Below are 20,489 nucleotides of genomic sequence, written 5' to 3'. Positions count from 1 at the left end.
TGGATTCTTGTGTACCTGCTATGGTGGATTCCTGTGTTCCTGTATCTTAAACTGAAGAGATCATTGTAAGAGGTCAAAGGTGTACAAGTAAACTCAAAGCAGAGGTTGAAAAGGGTTTTTTCTCCCTGCCCCCCCCCAATATAGGAAGCAAAATTCTGGCACAGTCCTTAGGACAAAGGCACTATACTGTCCTAAGGTGGAGATTTTGGTGATCTATGGAAATGAGTGCATGATGTGTAAAGGATAATACTGTAATTAAAAATTTAATTGCTGATCTGAGTTCTTGTGCAGTTGACTTGTATATATGCAATGGCAGCTGAAAGATCTACAGCCCATGCCTGGCATAACCTCCTCCAGCAGTGTGAGCAGATGATGCCCTATACTGTTTTCTTTGTTTGGAGACCTTGATGCTACACTGGAAGTTTCTCTTTGCTTACTTACTCTTTAGTAAGGCTGTAACCAAGGCATTGGTGGCTTCAGTCACTTATAATTCTGTATTCTACACTAATAGCTAGCTTGAGTGGTGGTTTTAAGTGTTTTACCAGCTTTCCCACTTCTTGTCTACCATTTTGAACAGTATAGGGTCAGTTGGAATATAAAACTGTTCATACACAACTTGAAATGAAAGCTGGGACTAGAGGATAAAACCCATGCATACATCTGTAACCCATTATAATGATTATGCCAGTTTTACCCAGTCAAGAAAGTGTCATTACATAGAAGAGCTAGAGATGTTCCTTTCAGTGTGCTGGACTCACTAGAGCCAGGCTGTGCAGGCTCTGTGACTTGGAGCAGGAGTCTTTGGGCAGGTTTTTCAGAACTGAGAAGAGATGTTGTAGTCTTGCACGTGTCAGCTCTGTACTTACACATATGCTAGTTTCAAAAAACCATGTCTTGAGACGGGAATCTCTTCTGGATGCATTCTGACTATTTTTTTGAAATACCTTGTGTCCAGAGCTGCTGAACCCTGGCTAGTGGTAACTTCCTGGGGTAGAACACCTCCAGCCCAGTAGGAGTGCATATACTGATTTATTAAGAGTGAGCTGTTTTTAGAGTACGTCATGTTACTGGATACCTTTCTTTATTTTTCCTCCCCTTTTCCTCTACAGCCCAAAAGTCAGGGAAAGGTGGATGTTGACTTCTTTGCCTAAAATCAGCCAGTGCTTCAATACAAGCTTCCATTCATGCAAACTTTCATTTGGTGGTCTCACACACAAGCTGCCTGGGCACTCTTCTCACTTCTCTTCTGGAGACGGCAGATGGCTGAAGTGGGAAGCTACTACAGTTAGTCTGACTGCTGAGTAAATGTGTATAATCACACTTACAAGCTGGTGCAGCTTTCCTGTGCAGACAATAACTTATGCCTACCCTACTTGCTTTGCCTTCTTTAAGCTCTGCCAAATGCAGTCAGTTTGTAACTTTTGTTGGGTGGCAGTCTGTAGACTGTTTAACTCCACACTTGGGAGTTAAACTAGCTTCAGCATATCAAGTTGATAGTAAAAATTTAGTTAAACTGGCACAGCTTTGTAGTGGTTAAAACTGCAATGCTCTGCTCCAGAGTGGAAACTAGAGATGAACCTAATCAATATGAAAATTATAAGTGCCTTGCTAATGCACAAGTCTTACCAAAGCCTCTTTTTTATTACTTTCCACTTCCCCATAGCATAGGCACTTCAAGTAATCCAAAACATGGAGGAAGATAAGGTGGCTGAATCTTGACTCTTGTGATGTTGGTGCAGTCAATTGCCTTTGCCTCACCTCTTTTCCTTGCTTTTACAATCTAAGGTCTAAGTATTGGCTTTCTGCTCTGGCAGGTATCTGTCTGGGCAGCCTTTCTGACCCACCAAACTGCTCACTAGGATCCCATAAATTGGCAATAACTGCAGTTCCCTGGCTGAACTGGGTGCTACTGGTCAGCAGCAGGACAAGTCTGTATTAGTGCATGTTTCCCATTGCAGTCCTCTAGTGCCGACCTCGATGGCCTCTGCACCAGTGCAGCTGTTGATGAGAAATCCATTTGCTTAGAATGGGTGAGAGCTGAGCCAGGAGGCTGCTCTTGAAGGGCCTTAGGAAGAGAAGTGCGGCCTGAAAAAAGGTGTTTTTTAGGTTGTATTTTGGAAAGCAGTCCTTGTACTGTGTGTTCTTCAAGATGGTGTGGGAGCACAGAGTAGGAGACAAAGTGACCTTTCTCAAAGGGGAGCCACTAATAAAATGATGGTATTAGTGCCTTCTTGTGAGAAGAGGATTTCCCTTATTGCTAAGAAAAACTAGCTGTGTACTTTATTCTAATGCCTATGCCTTTAGCTGCAGAAGCAAAACAATAATGTGTATCAGCTAGGTGCCTCTTTATGTAGGTGATAGCTCAAGTACTTTTTTCTTCCCTGGTGGGATTTTGTAATATTTTAAATAATTTATTTATATCATATTTGTTTAAATTTCTCAAGTTTTGTTTTGGAGGGTACTTTAACCTCTAGACTATAGGTTATTTTAATTTGAAGTAGGACCTAAAAAGGGAGGAACCATCCTGTTACTCCTACTTCAGTTAGAAATCCCTGATCTTCAGCTTCTTAAGTCTCATGCTCCTGCTGATTCTATTGCAATTTACCTAAGCAATGGCTCAAATAAATGAAGTAAATATCCTTGACTGAAATGGTACTTGCACTTTACTAGGCCTTTAAAGTGCTACAGATGCTTTTTTTTTTTTGAGTTCTACCTTACAGATCATGCATTCTCAGCTGTAGTTGCTAGAAGCTGAACTACTTGCAGTGTCAGAAAACAGTATTTTAAAATACTGAGCTTGTTATCTGGGAATAAAACCATTAAGTCCATGAATTTTGAGTTGAAAGGAGGAGAAACAATCTGTAAACGTTACAAGGATTGGTTGTTCTTTAGGTACCTCACATACTATAATGAAGGAAACAACCCCTTTCACTGATTTACTGAAGTTGAATGTTTTCCAGATTGGGTCAACTTAGAACATGTCCGACTACTGTTGTAAGCCTGATGGGGAGTGGTACTGGTGCAGGTTTTCACTGTGCTCTTGTTTATTTCAATGTTTTGCTGAAGCAATATGAATTGTGTGATAATGCATAATGTGAAACCCAAGATCAGCAAGGCTGAAACTGAAGCTTGTTAGTCCTTGAACTAGAGGGATGGTGCCATCCTTCAGGACTCTAACGCTGCCTGGCTAAATGGGTAACAATATTGGTACAAGTCTGGTTGCAGGCAAGTGGGCTCCTGGGAATGCGTTCTTGACTTCTTTCCCAAGGTCTGCTTTTTTTATCATTTGGACCCTTGCTCAACCTTTCTATATGTGGATTTGTTTCTGTAACAAAACGGTTACTCACACTTCTGTAGTTGTGGCTGGATAGGAAGTGGCAAAACTGTGACACAGACGCTTGGCTTTCTCAATAAAATTCACTGGGCTGACAGTGCAGCAGCTAGGACTCCATTTACTAGTCAGAGCATCCTGCGTGTGCAGTATGTGTTAGGTTAGTACGCTAACAGTATAGTTCTGCATATCCTTATCACACTGGAGCTATGGCATCTTTCAAATATACCGTCCCTGGTTTCAAGGCTTAAATATGTGTGTATGTACCTTCATTTCATCTATGGTTATCTGTAAATCTAGCTTGAGTCAGGGGCATGACTGGACCTTTCATTCTTAGCCTGTTATTGCCCTGTGGGCTGGCCATTCAGGCTCACACAGGACCTTTGGCGGCTTCATAGTTTATTATGTCCACTTGTTTATAGCTAGCAGGCACAGAAACTGAAATGGTTACTGCATTTCCTAGATGTTGTTACTCAAACACAAATATTCTGGCTGCTGTTTGCATGCTAGCTGTTATGGGTGATCTGCAAGCAGTGACTACTTAAATCATAGAATGGTTTGGGCTGGAAGGGACCTTAAAGATTATCTTGTTCCATCCACCCTGCCATGGGCAGGGACACCTTCCACTAGACCAGGTTGCTCAAATCGCCATCCAACCTGGCCTTGGAACACTTCTAGGCACAGGATGTCCTCAACTTCTTTGGGCAACCTGTTCCAGTGTCTCACCACCCTCATAGTGAAGAATTTATTCCTTATATCTAATCTAAATCTATCCTCTTTCAGTTTAAAGCTATTACCCCTTGTCCTGTCACTACATGCCCTTGTAAAAAGTTCCTCTCCAGCTTTCTTGTAGGCCCCCTTATGGTACTCAAAGGCTGCAATAAAGTCTCCCTGCAGCCTTCTCTTCTCCAGGCCCAAAAACCCCAACTCTCTCAGTGTTTCTTCACAGGAGAGCTGTTACACCCCTCCCATTTTTGTGGCCCTCCTCTGGACCTGCTCCAACAGGTCCATGTCTTTCCTGTGTTGAGGACCCCAGAGCTGGACACAGCACTCCAGGTGGGCCCTCACCAAAGTGGAGTAGATCTGCAGAATCCCCTCCCTCGACCTGCTGGCCACGCTGCTTTTGATACAGCCCAAGATACGGTTGGCCTTCTGGGCTGTTAGTGCACATTGCCGGCTCATGTCCAGCTTTTCATCCACCAGTACCCCCAAGTCCTTCTCCACAGGGCTGCTCTCAATCCCTTCATCCCCTAGCCTGTATTGATATCGGGGGTTGCCCCAATCCAGGTTCAGGACCTTGCATTTGGCCTTGTACAACTTCATGAGGTTCACACGGGCCCACCTCTCAAGCCCGCTGGATGGTATGCCTTCCTTCCAGCATGTTGACCACACCACTCAGCAGTGCATTCGATCCCACTGCCCATGTCACCAACAAAGATGTTAAACAGTGTCTGTCCCAATACCAAGCCCTGAGGAATGCCACTTGTCATTGGTCTCCACTTGGATATCGAGCTGTTGACTGCAACTCTTTGAGTGCAACCATCTAGCCAATTCCTTATCCACTGAGTGGTCCATCTGTCAAATATATGTGTCTCCAATTTAGGGACACGCAAACGTGTCTCCTTCTAGTCCCCTGAAGGGAAGTTATTGCTGAATCCCAGTGCCAGACAGCACCTCTGCTGTGAGATTCCCTCAAGTAGAGGTTGGCCTGAGAGGTGAACCAACACTCTTAGCTGTTTTCTGAAATATTAAACAAGCCCAGTTATTTGGACGTGCCTATGTTCAGGGATAAACAGTGGAAGCACAAACCAAGCTGTTCTGATATGACATGGGGACAAACAGAAAAATCCAGTATATTCTGTAGCCACTTGGAGAGTGAGAGCGTGGCACTCATTCATCTGAATGAGTGGAGAGCTAAAAGAGTAAGGATGCTGAGGTGTAGTCATTGGGTTTAAGAAAGAAGACCTGAGAGAAAAAGGAAGTGGTGCTGAATGTGCTTGCTTAAAAAGTAGTTGGAGAAGCAGATTATGGATGGAGAAGTTGCTATTTAGTGAGCAAACTGAGATGATCAGCCACTGGTGTGGTAAGAGCCCTGGAATAATCTGTCAAACTAATGGCATGTTGAGTCACTCAGAGTTTCTCAGCATGTGGAAAAGAATCCTAGAAAGACTTGAGGCTTGACACAGATCCCAATGGGTGAGAGTTTCAGCTCTAGAAGTCCAGATTGCAACTGGTGGCTGCATCAGACACTCATACTCGCTGCTGGCAAGCACAATGGTCACAGGCGTCTGAAATCTACTGGAGAGTCACTAACAGAGACCTGTTGCCCATGTCCTAAAATGTTTATTTTATTGGATGCTTACAGGCTTTAAGATATTTTTTTGTTTTACTGTATACTTAAAACTAAATTGAGAGCTGGTTTAATGGTCATAACTGAGCTTTTTTTTTAGTTAAATAACTTAGAAATCTCTCTTAGTCTGCAAAGCTTCTGAAGCAGTGCAGTGGGTGAGAGGACTGGCATGAGAAGGGGTACCAAACATGATTCTTAAAATAACTGTTAGGCTCATCACTCCTTCTCTTCCTTTCCTTTCTTACATGTGGAAAGATTTTAGTGCGAATTTCCTAAGAGACTTAAATTGTACACATATTCCAGGAGCTTTGATCTGTCTCTTGGCTGGAATGAGCATTTAATGGCCTACTAATAAATACCCATTGCAGTTATTTCTGTGAAACAACTAATGTATATCTGTCTTTTGCAGTGGTCACAGGAGCTACTGATGGGATTGGAAAAGCCTATGCAGAAGAGGTAAGAATTCTTTTAACTTCAAGTCTATCTTGGTCCTTGGCAAGATGTCACGCTGTCTCAACTCTGTCAAGCAGCAGGTCATATCTCTTCACCTTCTCTTAACATAGATCCCTGTGAAGAAAGAGGTTTCTTGCCTTGCCTCCTTCAGGTGACCAGCCAAAAGTTGTATTCCTTTTTGTTCTTTTCCTTTATTTGTAAATTCTGTTTTCAGCCCTTACCTTGTCCTTCAGTTTTTATTTTTAACTTATTTAGTTGTTATGATTATTTTAACGTTCTCAACTCTTGGTATTTCATTTTGGTATTTGCAGGCACTGACTAAATGGCATTTCTAGCTGTCTGCAGTATCTTCCAGTTATTCGCTGTAGTTTGTGAAGTGTCTGAAGCTGGGTTTTAACTCTATCTCTTACTGTACTTTTGCTCTTTATGGATATGTGGGCTCCAGCTATGGTACTGGAATGTATTGCTTAAGACAGAGAGTACCTGTTAGAATGGGTCAATTTAGCCTATAAGCCCAGAGAACATCATGACAAATAGTGCTGACTACAGCAATTTATAGCAAAAATAACTTTTAACTCCAGCATCAGTACCAAAGTGAGCCTGTCTCTACTAATTTTTGCATTCTCTGAAATACCAGCATGACTTTGTGTGAGGAGATCAGCAGTGAGTGATTGTTTTTCTGGAATTTTTCTTCTGCAGAGCCCATGGGGAAAGTAGTGTTCATCTTTATGGGTGGTCTTTGCCCTTCAGATTTCCCTTCAGTCCTTGTGTGCCCTGCTGCCTGCACCCCTAGCCCCCAAATTCTTTTCTGCTTTGCAGAAAGTAGTATGTCGTCCTACTGGGTCAAGACAGGGGGAGTTGGCTGCAAAGGGAATCAAGCCTGATGCCAACAGCGCCTGGTTCTGGCGTAGAGCTGACAGCTCATACGTGCCAAATATCCCAGTTACATGGCACTGAAGCAAATGATGCAACACTTAAATTTAACTGCCTAGAGCAAGTGGAAGGAGGCCATTGTGCCCAGGTTAAACAGGACACATGTGCCCCATAGCATAGCACAGGGCTGTCAGGAGGAAGCTCTTTGGTGTGGGAGAAACAGTTGGAACATCATGGGAGATTACTTTCAGGAGCTATGTTATGTTATTGGATGAGTGAAACTACAGCTTGCTTTATGCTCTGCTGATGTCTCTGAAAACCAGTCTGCCTTCAAACACAAATGTGTGCTGTGCATTGACGCCTATTAGGAAAGCTGATCACAAGTATGAGATCCTGCTGGGAAACCCTTGACTGTTTCAGCTTCTCTGCCATAGGCACGGGGCACCCCAAAAGCACTCCAAAGGGTACAAATATTCATTCTTGGGCTATAGAATAAAACATATTTCTATTTTAAAAAATTTATTGTTGTTATTTATTTATAATAAAACACGTCTATCCTTTGACAGTTTACATGGATGAAGAATACTTGAAGTCAATGTGAATGCAGGGTGAAATGTGGAATAACCAAAAAGACTTCTCAATCTTTCGGTTAACTCTAGAGGTGTCTTCATAAGACTGCCAGCAGAGGCTTGACTTTATACTAGAAATTCCCAACAGCTTACTATAAAAGCCAGTGGCATATAGCTGCCTGGGCACTGATGGCTATGGTTATAATCATGCAGATTACTTCTTCTCTTTGGAGGAGTTGGGGTGAGAAGTGTAATGGTGTGTTGAGAATCACTGCTTTGAAAGTTTGATGTGGTCACCAGTAAGTGATGGAAAAATGTTACAAGTTTGTGGATTCTCTGGTTGTACTCTGCTCTGTTGGTTACTTTCCTTGTTTTCCAAGCAAAGAGCTGATTTTACACTTTTTACTCCTGCAGTATTAAGATCTTTATTTTTAGTCAACACTGATCCTTTTTATCACTAGGCCATCCCTTCACAAAAGGTAATGCCATAGTAAAGGAAAGTTTTATTCCGTTTGTGTAATGCTTGCCCTGTCTTTGATTCCAAAGCAGCACACTTTTTTTTTGCTTGTCGTTTTGGTGGGGTTTTTTTGTTGTTGTTGTTCTTAAAGAGAAGGATATAGTCAGGAATTGCTATGTCTTGCCCCTCTCAGTGTCTGCTGTTAGCTTTTACAAATCATGAGTTAAATTTAATCTCACATGTATTTGTATGCTACTGATAAACTAGAGGTTGTGATCCCATTGTGTACTCTGCGGTACTCTGCTAATGCACGTCTGCTTAGTATTGCTTTTTGTAGATCCTCTTGGCATACCTCCTTTAACAAGAGCTTTGACTCTGCTTTGGTGGGCTGTCAATGACATTCCTGTCCGTCTTGGAGAGAAAGGGCTTTAACAGCAGCTGTGTTTTGCTACTAAAGTGGAAAATGCAGTACTTACTAACATGGAATTTAAGGAAATCGGACACCTTTATCCACCAACTCTGTTAGAATGGCGACCCTTGCTTCCATCGGTCCTTAGGCTACAAGAGCATCTTTCCAATGTTTGCTACTCTGGGTGAGTTTTTGTAGTCAGTTTTAAGGTCCTCTCATTCAGCCTTTTCATGATCCTAGGGACACTGGCCAAAGATCCAAGTATAATGACGTATTATACGTTACGGTAATGCCTACAAAGCAACTGGGTCTTCCTTGTCCCTTATATAAAAACTTAATTAGCTACTGGGATCTCAGAGGATCATTATTGCTCTTTGGACTATTGTGGTTCTTTTCAACTCACTAGGCCTCTACCAGTGAATTCAGGGTGCTCAGCAGAAACTGATCTGGTTTTCTTGCAAATGGGTTTCCATTTCCAGATTTATGTGCTTCTCAGAGCGTGTCCCTTTAGTGTCAACATAGCAGCAGTTTCTTTCAAGCTCACTCTTGTGGTGGAAGTTCTCTAAATATGCTGAGGTTCCACTAACTGGGTACATTAGCATGGCTTTATTTCTTCGGCTTTTGAGACAAGTACAGCTCAATATTTTTTGGTAAAGCTCAGGTACCTACTTAAGCAATCTGCGAGCCCAGAGGTTATGACTGCTGAAAGAAAGCAAACTGTGTGTTAATGGTCTGGAGCTTGCACCCATGAGGAACATCTCTGTGGCTTTTTGCCCCATGTGACCACAGCTATTTCAGACTCTGAGTAGACTACTTTCAGGTTGTCCTTGGTGTCACAGGATGAGATACTTTCAGGTAAAGCATTTGCCTTTGTCGCCTTGATCCTGTAGAATGAGAGAATGCTATGTTATTCCGTTCTCCCTCTTGCCCTCCAAGCCTTCTGCTTGGCTTTATGAAAAGTTTATTCCAGCAGGCCAGGTGCTTATCTGGAGGTGGATGTGTTAATCCCTTTTAGACAATCATCCTTATAATACTAGACCATTTCCTTGACTAGAAAGCATAAGTTACGCATAAGCCTGAACTTGGTGGTGGTTTGTTGCAGTTCCTAATGTGAGTGACCTCATTTTCATTGCACCTCACTCTCAGCTCATGAGAAATCTTGTATGAGATTTCTTGTGCTTAGAGATCATACATGGGCGTGAAGCACGGCATTTGCTGATGAACTTTGTCATACTTGTCTCTGAAAGAAGCTTTCTTGGTTTGCCTACTTCTGCTAGAAAGATAAATGAGGTTAAGTCACTTTAAGATGTTGATATACTATGCTGTGGTTTTTTTAAAAGATTTTATTTAAGACTTACTCTCATTTGCTTCCAAAGAGAGTGAAGGAGTTTTACTGGAGCAATAAGAACTTACCTGTTTTTGGTATGGAGGTGTTAAGTGTCTGAAGGGTAGAGTTACTATGAACTCTGGATATATTGTTTTAACTTTTCTCTGTAACAGGGACTTAGAGTAGTCATAAATACTGTTTTCATTGCACAGTAATCTAGATACATAGCTGTCTTCCTGCAGACAGTTTTAAACTGAGTTGTTAGATCACACAACGAACCTGCAGCAGTAGGTCTGATTTGATGACAAGGATATGCTCTGGCCACACCTTAAGTTACACAGCTTCCCTAAAAAAACTGCATGAGTAAATTAACCTTTACACCCATGATAAGTACAAAGTAAGAGTGGAGTCTAACTAAAGGAAACAAGTATTGAGTGTTGCAACATCATTGTTCAAGTGACCATGGATATCTTAACTTGCATGTTAAACTTAATTATGGGTAATAAGTTCTTTGCTCTGACTTGCAGAGGGGGTGTGAAAGTTGTGTAAAGTATCTGCTGTTGGTTTTCTATTTTATAAATGTGCCTATGCACCAGTATTGGATGACTGAGAAGATAATACATTTATCTTGAAGGGAATCAAGTAAGAAGTAGCATGAAAGTATTTGTGCTGGTTTACCCCTTCATGTCTCTTTAAAATTGTGCGGTGTTTTTTGGTTTGGTTTGGTGGTGGTTTTTTTGGTGTTTTTTTTTTGTTTGTTTTTTTTTTTGTTTTGTTTTGTTTTTGTTTTTAAACTTGCTGGTCATATATTGTTGTGATGTTTGACTAATTATGCAATTCCTTTAATTAGGATACTAACTTGAAAGTGATTTATGTTTGTTCTTATGTCTACTGTTTTTGTTTTCTTGCAGTTAGCAAGACGTGGAATGAAAGTGGCTCTGATCAGTAGGTCAAAAGAAAAACTGGACCAGGTTGCTAGTGAAATACGTGAGTTGAAAACTTCTTCCCTAAACTTCACAGGCATGCTTACAAATAAATGCAATTGCACATGAATTTCATACAAGCTAATATATACAGCTTTAATTTGGAAAAAGGTTTGCTCTTGTGCAAAGTGGAAATGTTACAGATGTAAGTGGTAAAGGCCTTGCAGATTAATTTTACAGCTGTTCATATTTAACTTCTGAGAACAATAGAGCTTAATTCTGGAATAAGTACTTCTAAAACTTTAAGTCTTCTGTAAGAACAGCTTACCAGGTCAGACCAAAATACCACCTATCCCCATATTAGCTGTCTAAAATCAAAATATGGAGAAAAACATGTTAGGTGTTAGTTCATCTGAATATTCCCTCAGCTTGAAGCAAGTTTGATTTCATGGGCTTCAGCCATAAGGGTTGTTTCTCTGTAACTCAAAGCTGTTGAAAACATGTTCTTTGTTACTCACTTGCATACCTGGTAATACAGTTTCTTGTAGGAAGCTTCCCCCTCCTCCCCCTTCTTTTATTTTGTTTGGATAAACTACTCAAAGATCAGATTAGAGAGCTGTAAGCTTTTTTGGGGGTGATAAGTGTGCATAGCCATAGGAATATAGGGAATGAGTTAATGTGTTTAAGAACCTGTATGAGGGATTGTTTCTTCAGTAAGTGTGTAGTAAATGGCTGTAATGCAAAAATAAGGGAGAAACTTAATTATTCCAATCACAAATGTAAAATGGATTTTTGTGTGGGGTCAGTTAGGAGAAAGCTTCCTCAAGTCTTGTGCTGAGAGAGCATTTTCTGATCAGAGCAAAGTTATACCCATAATTCACAAGAACTCCTCTTGCAATCTATACCTCTCTTATTAAGGCAGATTTCATTCAAGGTTATTAGTTTACGCAGAGTATGTCAAGATAAAGTGAGAAATGTAGCCTTGCGTGTAGAGGTTTTTGATAAGCAGGAGTAAAAGCTGTGTATTATAAAGGAGGTTTCTCAGCGTAATGATGTTGGGTAAAGAAATATTTAAGATCATGCTTTTGTCTTGCCCTCCCTTGTCTTGCTTAGACTTCCCTAAAATTATTTGTGTATATAATGCAGATAACTGCAAGAGCTGCTCTCTTTCAGAGGTCATAAATGTATTATTTTGGCTTGAGTTTGTTAAAACTTTTAATAAATTTGTTAGTGGCACCACTTTAAAGCATAATCTGTAAGTCTACCCCAACAAACTGTCCTATACTAAGTTGTATGGGGCTACTTAGGGAATGTAAGGATGACTAAAAGACTCCAGGACTTGTAACTGCTTTACTAGTTTACTGAAAGACAGAGGGCATACAGTTCTGTTGATGTGAATGCCGCTGTCTCTGATTGTTAGTGTCCAATATAAGATGGCATATGGAACTGTTTTCTAGACAGTAAAGTCTTCCTTTCTATGTGTATGTTTAGGTGGTAGAGAGCATTCCTTCTTAGAGCAAAGGTGGCATCAAGTCCTATCATCTGCTGGTTTTGAAGTAGTTGGCATTGTTCATTAGTATCCTGTGTGTAAGGGTGTCACCGCGGTCTCTGGATGTACCTGTGATAGTCAATACAGTCACAGTGTAAATCAAACAGCATAAGCATCACTGGTCAGGTAACCTGCCTGAGTGCTGAAGCTTTCTGCAAAGATGTTCAGAAATTGCCACAAGGTGGTCTTTTTGGTGGTTTGCTGTAGTAGCTGGATGGTAGTTTGCTCCATATGTGGGTGTATGCAGTCACGTTTCTTACTATACTGTATAAAGTTGTCTTGCTAAGTAAAAGGGTAACTGATAAAAATATCTACAAATATCTTGCTCTGGAAGCATGAAGTGACAGGCTTCCTGAAAGTGGTCATAGCCCTTTCTGTACCAGTCTGGAAATCTCTTCCTCCTTGGGAATTAAGCATGATGGTGACAAGACAGCTAAATTTACTGCTTTGAGCTTTCAGCACTTGCATGATAGCTGCTGGGGAGTTTTTCAGGTTAAAAAAATAGGTACATGCACCTATGCAGAGCAGCCTGTAATACATAATTACTGTTAGGCCTTACCCAAACATTTTTCTGCTTTCTTTCCTAAACCATTCTGAAATGAGATGACTCATGTTGGGTTTTCAGAACATTTCTTTTGACAATACTGAGCTACTGAAATGTATACCTCGTTCACTGTGGCATATGCTGAGGGATTAGGATAGTCTGCATAATCAAGCAAGCCTGAGTCGCATTTCCAGATCCTGCTAGGTTTTAGCTGCACAGAATTTTCTTGTATTCAGTCTTATGTGGTCTCTGCAGCCTGTTCAGATGTTGTCATATATAAGGTGGGTGGCTTTTTTTAGACCTACGGCTGTAACTACTTGGGTGTTTCCCTTGCAGGCCCCTAAAGTAGCTTTAAACTTCTTTATGGTGGTCCCTCAATTGTTCTTCAAATTGACCTGAGCTTGTTTCTCTGCAGTAATGACCCTTAATCACTTTAATGAAGAATGGCTGTTTAGCTAATTCCAGTTCTTTGAATTGTGTGAGCCGTACATGTTTTCTGTTCCTTCCTCATTGTGGCTCATCACAGTCCTGCTCATCCTAGTGAATGGATAGATGTCCTTTGCCTCAAATAACAAGAAGGCTTTTGAGGATCAGTTCATTTTATTTCAGAAGAATATTTTCTTGTGTTCTTAGAATATACGTATATTAGGAGTGATACCTGTGTACAAAATGCAAGTTGCATAAGCACCATCATAAGGGAAGTACGGATACATCTTTCTGAATGTTAAATGTCAGCTGACCTGGATCTGATATTTTTGTGTGTGTTTGCACATTAAACTGGCTGTACTGATGTTATAGGAAGGCCAGATGTTCTGAACTTGTGGCTCAGTTTGAGCAATGAAAATTAGTGGACTAATTATAGAATCATGGAATCGTTAAGGTTGGAGAAGACCTTTAAGATCATCGAGTCCAACTGCTAACCTGTCACTGCCAAGTCCACCACTAAACCATATCCTCAAGCACCACATCTACCATTCTTTTAAATACCTCCAGGGATGGAGACTTAACCACTTCCCTGGGCAGCCTGTTCCAATGCTTGACAACCCTTTCAGTGAATAAGTTTTTCCTAATATCCAACCTAAACTTCCCCTGGCGCAGCTTGAGGCCATTTCCTCTCGTCCTATCACTTGTTACTAGGGAGAAGAGTCTGACCCCCACCTTGCTACAGCCTCCTTTCAGGTAGTTGTAGAGAGCGATAGGGTCTCCCCTCAGCCTCCTCTTCTCCAGGCTAAACAACCCCAGCTCGCTCAGCTGCTCCTCATAACACTTCTTCTCTAGACCCTTCACCAACTTCGTTGCCCTTCTTTGGACACACTCCAGCACCTCAATGTCCTTCTTGTAGTGAGGGGCCCAAAACTGAATACAGTATTGGAGGTGCAGCTTCACCAGTGCTGAGTACAGTGGCACTATCACCTCCCTGCTCCTGCTGGCCACACTATTCCTGATACAAGTCAGGACGCTGTTGGCCTTCTTGGCCGCCTGAGCACACTGCTGGCTCATGTTCAGCCGGCTGTCAACCAACACCCCCAGGTCCTTTTCCTTCAGCCACTTTTCCCCAAGCCTGTGGCGTTGCATGGGGTTGTTGTGACCCAAGTGCAGGACCAGGCACTTAGCCTTGTTGAATCTCATACAGTTGGCCTCGGCCCAATGATCCAGTCTGTCCAGGTCCCTCTGTAGGGCCTTCCTGCCCTCCAGCAGATCGACACTTCCACCCAGCTTGGTGTCATCTGCAAACTTACTGAGGGTGCACTCAATCCCCTCATCCAGATCATCAATGGAGATACTGAACAGGACCAGCCCCAACACTGAGCCCTGGGGAACACCACTCATGACTGGCCACCAACCGGATTTGACTCCATTCACCACCACTCTCTGGGCTTGGCCATCCAGCCAGTTTTTAACCCAGTGCAGAGTGCACTTGTCTAAGCTGAGAGCAGCCAGCTTCTCCAGGAGAATGCTGTGGGAGACAGTGTCAAAGGCCTTACTAAAGTCCAAGTAGGCAACGTCCACAGCCTTCCCCTCATCCACTAAGCAGGTCGCCTGATCATAGAAGGAGACCAGGCTAGTGAGGCAGGACCTCCCTTTCATAAACCCATGCTGGCTGAGCCCGATCCCCTGGTTGTCCCACATGTGCAGCATAATGGCATTCAAGATGATCTGCTCCATGACCTTTCCCAGCACCGAGGTCAGGCTGACAGGCCTGTAGTTCCCCGGATCCTCCTTCCGACCCTTCTTGTAGAGGGGCGTCACATTCGCTAGCTTCCAGTCATCTGGGACTTCCATGGTTGACCAGGACTGCTACTAAATGATGGAGAGTGGCTTGGTGAGCTCCTCTGCAGCTCCCTCAGTTTCCTTGGGTGGATCCCATCTGGCCCCATGGACTTGTGAACATCCAGGTGAAGGAGCAGGTCAGTGACTGCCACCTCTTCAACAACTGGAACTTCATTCTGCACACTATCTCCATCTCCCAGCACAGGGGCCTGACAACCCCGAGGATGACCAGTCTGACTGTTAAAGACTGAGGCAAAGAAAGCATTAAGTACCTCAGCCTTCTCATCTTTTGTGGCAAATTAGAAGCAGTTAAAGACTTCCCAATGTGTCTTCAAGCATGTTGCAAAGCTGATTTTTTTTTTTTTTTTGCAGAATACTTAGGTGTTGTAGGATTTGGCGGGAAAGGAAAGTTCTGCTTTGTGTTCCCTAAGAAACAGAGCATAGGCCACAGATAGAAGAAGAAAAGAAATGTTGAATTTCCTCTTCAGATTCATCTTTGCATGGAATTATATAGGTTTTATGGAAACATATTTGATCTTTTAATCAAGTTTTCATACACAAACATTGACTGCTGGGGTGACTATACAAAACCCTTGCTCTAGTTTAGTTCATGCTACGTCACTGTTCGAGCACCTTTTTCAAGTGTCTGTTGTGTATTATGTTGCTAAACACTTCCAGAGGTTCAGGGAGGATCAGAAAGAAAACTGTTGTGAAGAGACAATTATTTGAATACCATGTAATGAGGCGGTTCCCAGATTTGCTGTATTTGATAATGAGTATAGTCCAAGACATCTCAGGTGCTCTGTGCTAGCAGTTGGTTTAAGAGCCATGGATTTGCAAGCAGAAAAACTTCAGTTATTGCACTGCTGCCGATAGGTATGTTGTGAGCAGATTTGAGAAGAACTTTGCTATAGAAACTAATTTCCTAGGGGCTGCAATATGAAGAATGTACTGAAAACCAGTCAAGCAGGGAAAACACTTTAAAGAGACCTTGCCTGTAGGGAAATTGTCAAAAGACATATTTGGTGTATGTTTCTAGCTGGTGGCTTCACAGGATTGGTGGTGGAGTTGTGCATGAACTGTGGGAGGTAAGAGGAACCAGTTGTGGCTAAGTAGTGTTCCTACTTTCAAGTGTAAATACCTACTTACTTGTAGGTAAGGGCATATAAATGCAACATGGGAGATTTTGAGTTTGTCATCAGTTACTACATAATTCAAAACTTTTTAAAAAGTAAATTTCCACTTGCTACTTTACAGTTGGTGGTTGTTACTATTACATACATCCAGGTAATAATATCAGCACCTAATAAATTGTTTGGATTGGAAAAACAAAACAAAAAACCCCAAACCAAGCAAAAAACAAACCCAAAACCCCAACAAACCAACCAAAAAACCCTCACAAACAACAACAAACCAAACAAACACAAACCAACGAATTATTTTTCTCATGTATGTTCACAGACGATCGTTTAACTGGAATACGTTGTCTTTAAAGTCTTTAATACTGTTTAAGAACTTGTGTCCAAAACTTTAATTTGATTGTGCAACATGTTGTTCTTTAAGAAAATACATGTTTTTGCAGTTAAAATCTGTGAGGCTGACTTTCTAATTCCAGTGAGTTTCCTGAGCTCAGTGTATAGTGTTCCTGAAGTAACTTGATCTTGGTAGTTTCATCTTGAGCTACTCTCTAACCCTAAGATTTCAGGTACGTTGTACACTGATAGCTCTCATGTTTGGACTTGGGATCTGTCTTGTTCTCACTACTCTGGCATGATTTGTGAGTACAAGAAAGGAATGGGTTGTGGTGTCAAACCCAGAAATGTTCCTTCTCCATTTCCTATGCAGGTGGGTTTTACAGCTTGCTTCTGTTTTCTTGGTAACAAGATAGCAGAGAGGGTCTGAAGCAGACCTGATGCTGACCACTGTGCTCGTGCCTCAGCTGTTACCGGGACCTACTACTACAAATGGCCAGTGCCCCCATGGCAAATCTGTTCCCTGGAGATGCTCAGCCTGCTCCTACCTGGGAGCACTTTGCCCCTTAATCTCTGTCCTGTCACTTGCATTCAACCCCTCCCTGTGCACCGGTAAATCCTCCTTTTGTCTTCGAGTTGGCAGGTAGGAATATTTGCATTTCACAGAGGATGTTGAAATGCAGGCAAACTCGGGGAGGAAGGGGATATCATCTTCTTACTTTTCTTGCACAGAAATGACAAGGTTCAGTCTCCTGAGCTTAACATGAAGACTAACTGAATCCGGCAGTTATTTTGACCTTTTGTGATCTATTTCAAGGTAAATTAACGTGTTTGCAGCCTTCCATCATCTGAGCCAGGTTCAGCTTGACATACTTGAAATTCCCCTGTATTTCTTGGACTTGACAAAATGGCTTCAAATATTTTGAACATGTTTTGATGCACTGAAGTCACCCTTCACATAAAGTTGTAGCATAAGGATCTTTGATTCAGAATGAGCTCTTGGTTTTAATCTCTGAAGAAAGTTTCCCTTGGATGAAGTGAAGAAAGTTCCCATGGGTTTGCCTTGAATGGTGTCAGCCACTTACTAAAGGAGCAGTTGTCAGACATGGTAGAGAGCTGATGAAGGACTCAGGCTGAATTAATTTTTAATATTAATTTTTAATAATTTGTCAATAAGTGAAATAGATGAATCCTGAATGCAATCAACAAAGCATGTAAAAGGCAGAGCAGTTGGGAAGGGAGCTTAGTTTTAAATGTGGAAGTTTTAATCTTTTTTCTTCAAGAAGCATCCTGCTTCTGTGGTATGGGTTTTTTTTCCCCCCTCCTTAGTCCCTCTTTTTTATCATCTTCTCTTGCATTTTCTCAGTGAAATTTTGCCTGGATTAACTTGAAGAAACTGAACAGAATGCTTAGAGAGAAACACTTGATAGATGTCCTGCAAGCTACAGGATGCAGTCCTAGGACTACTTAACTCTTTAGGAGAATTTTGAGGCACCAACAAGGTAGGATAAGCCACAGGTAAAATGTTCTGCAGGTGGCTAGTGACATCCTTGCAAAAGGACTTTGTTTACATATTGGCTGTCAGCACAGGGAGTAACAGACCCTGTTGTCATGGTTGCTTTTAAGGGTGAAAACCGTTTTAAGAAAGTTCAGCAGTCGGTGTCCTGGGTTACACGTAGCAGTAAGTGATCTGACAAGTTCTAGCCGACAGTGCTTTTCACACCTGGCAAGACTAAGTTAGCCTCTTCCGGAAAGAAGGATTGGAAGCATGGTTGCTGTGGACCTCGCTGTCAGAGTGCTTCTATGCAATATTTGTTGTAAACCCATAAAGTCCAGAAGAAAAAAAATGTATAAAGGTTATTTAAATGTGAATTAGGTGCTTTGGGTTTCCTTTTCTGCATATAAACTACAGCAGGAGTAGCCTCTTCCACACCTCAGATACTCTGTATATTGTGCCTGTAGGTTCAGGACTAACTCTGGGACCTAATGGTGTCTCGAGTCTTAATGTTTTACCGGCTAGGTAATTGGATCAATGGGGCAGATGACTTATTTGGTGCTTTTGAAACCTGGACTAAAGAACCAGGGATTAGTCATCCCTGCAAACATTCAGGGTCACCACTGCCTCTGCCTGGCAGTACCTGGTGGGGGAATAGGTTGCATTTTCTTTAATACACAGAAACTTAATGCCTGTCTCTGCCAGCGACCTATTTGTAACGTAAGCTTTTGTGGATACCAAACCCAAGAGCCCTTGCGTTAGTCTCTGGGCCATTAAACATCTCTGTTAACACAAAAGCTGCAATATATTGCTTATCACTTTCGGTGTAAAATAAACTGAATATTACATGAAAAATGAGTATTGGATTGTTTTCACTGAGTGAAAGTCTGTTTTGCAAATCTGATTTAGGGTAATAGGTGGAAGCTCTATTGCTGAGAGACTTAAAATGAAGCCTTTTAAGAGGCTCTGCAGGGAACAGTCTCTCTCTGGCACAAGAAAGGGACTGGCTCATGCAAACAGTGCCGTCCTCCTTCTACAGCTTCATTCTATGAATGTATATTTAATCTATTGTCACTTTTTTAGCAGGTTGAGTTCCATTACATATCATTATATGGTGATAATTACTTTTATGTTTTTTTTCAGGAAAATGTTGTGGTGAGGAAAATAATAAATGCTAGTTAGTAGCTCTTCATAGAGAAAGGAAATTCAATTGATCTGTTTTTCACAACAAATTTTGTAGGAAAAAATCCATGAATATGAAAAATACACCATTAAAAAAATCGTTTAACAAACAAATACAAGCATGCTTCCTGTGTAACTCCTTAAGCACGTGCAACACTTCCAGTGCTGAACTGGGTACTATACTAATTTGTGCACTAGATGTGGGCTAATTAACAATGTGTCTTCCCTTACAAGTAACACTTAAGAGAACCCTGAAAACTGTTCTTTTAAGTGTCTGTCTTTTGACTACAGTAAACACTTTTCTGTGGATGCAGATGAAACTATCAAGGACATAAATAATGCTGAATTAGCCTAGAAGCTTGTTTCACTTCTTAAATTTGTTTTAATTCATGTAGAGTGAATCATATTTCTTGAAATTGCCTTGAGAGTAAGGGTACAACTTTTTCGTTAATCCATACTACGATACCTTTCAGTCTCTGTACGTGACTCTTAAATTCCTCTTACTAAATAATTCTGGTCATTCTGAATTCACTCTGTTGAACTTAAATCTGAAAAAAAAAAAGTGTGTGGTTTTTTTTTTAAGTCATTACTGTTCTAATATTTATAGGGCTGGAGAATTTAGACTTTGATTTTCAAAAAGCGTTGAAACATTGGTGTTTACATGTATATACATATCATGTGTATATATTGTCCCGGTCAGGCAATAATAATGACATTAAGGAAAACTAAGTGTTACAGGAGGTATTGGAAATAGTCCATATGCCCAGCATAAAGTGAGTTGGTAAACTAAAAATAGCTTTCTTCATGCTATGTAAAAACCAGTACCACCAACAAATATCAAAAAAGCCTTGGGGGGGTTTGAAAATAGCGTCAGGGAAAGAGGAGAATAGACGTGGGAGTCTGAGATTCTGCCTGTCACACAACACTACCCGTACCACACCTCCTGTTGCACTTATCTCTGAAACAGCTTGGGATTGCGTCCGAACAAACTCTTTGTGCAGCTTTAGCATAGTAGGTATTTTGAGATAGTGATGGGGAAAACAACAGAAGGGCAAACCTGATGCTATTCTTGGAAGGCAGGACTCCTGACCTGCACAAGGACGGTCGCATGTGCGTTGCCTGTTGGTGTGTCTTGTTCCTGGCCCTGCTGTGGTGTACCGGAGCGAGGGGGTGTGCGCGGTGAGCGTCAAAGCTGTGCTTGCCTTACTGCCTGAAATAACATCGGCATTTGGAAACATTGTGATGACTTGACTGTGCAGCCTCCTTGGCTGGCAGCCTCTGCAG

At 41.6% G+C, this 20,489-nt stretch overlaps 1 protein-coding gene across 1 annotated transcript in view; it reads left to right on the top strand.

Moving 5' to 3' along the window:
- HSD17B12 (hydroxysteroid 17-beta dehydrogenase 12) overlaps positions 1–20,489 on the top strand; it is a 98,326-nt gene that overhangs the window by 35,759 nt on the left and 42,078 nt on the right. The window contains exons 2-3 of the mRNA XM_064452313.1: positions 6,091–6,137; positions 10,681–10,756. Of these exons, the coding sequence (XP_064308383.1) occupies positions 6,091–6,137; positions 10,681–10,756 (123 nt within the window). The remainder of the gene's footprint in view (positions 1–6,090; positions 6,138–10,680; positions 10,757–20,489) is intronic.

The sequence above is a fragment of the Phalacrocorax carbo genome, chromosome 5 (genome assembly GCF_963921805.1).
Source record: "Phalacrocorax carbo chromosome 5, bPhaCar2.1, whole genome shotgun sequence".
NCBI classification, from domain to species: domain Eukaryota; kingdom Metazoa; phylum Chordata; class Aves; order Suliformes; family Phalacrocoracidae; genus Phalacrocorax; species Phalacrocorax carbo.
Note: the sequence above shows the minus strand (reverse complement) of the source record. Positions and strands in the feature narration are given on the sequence as shown.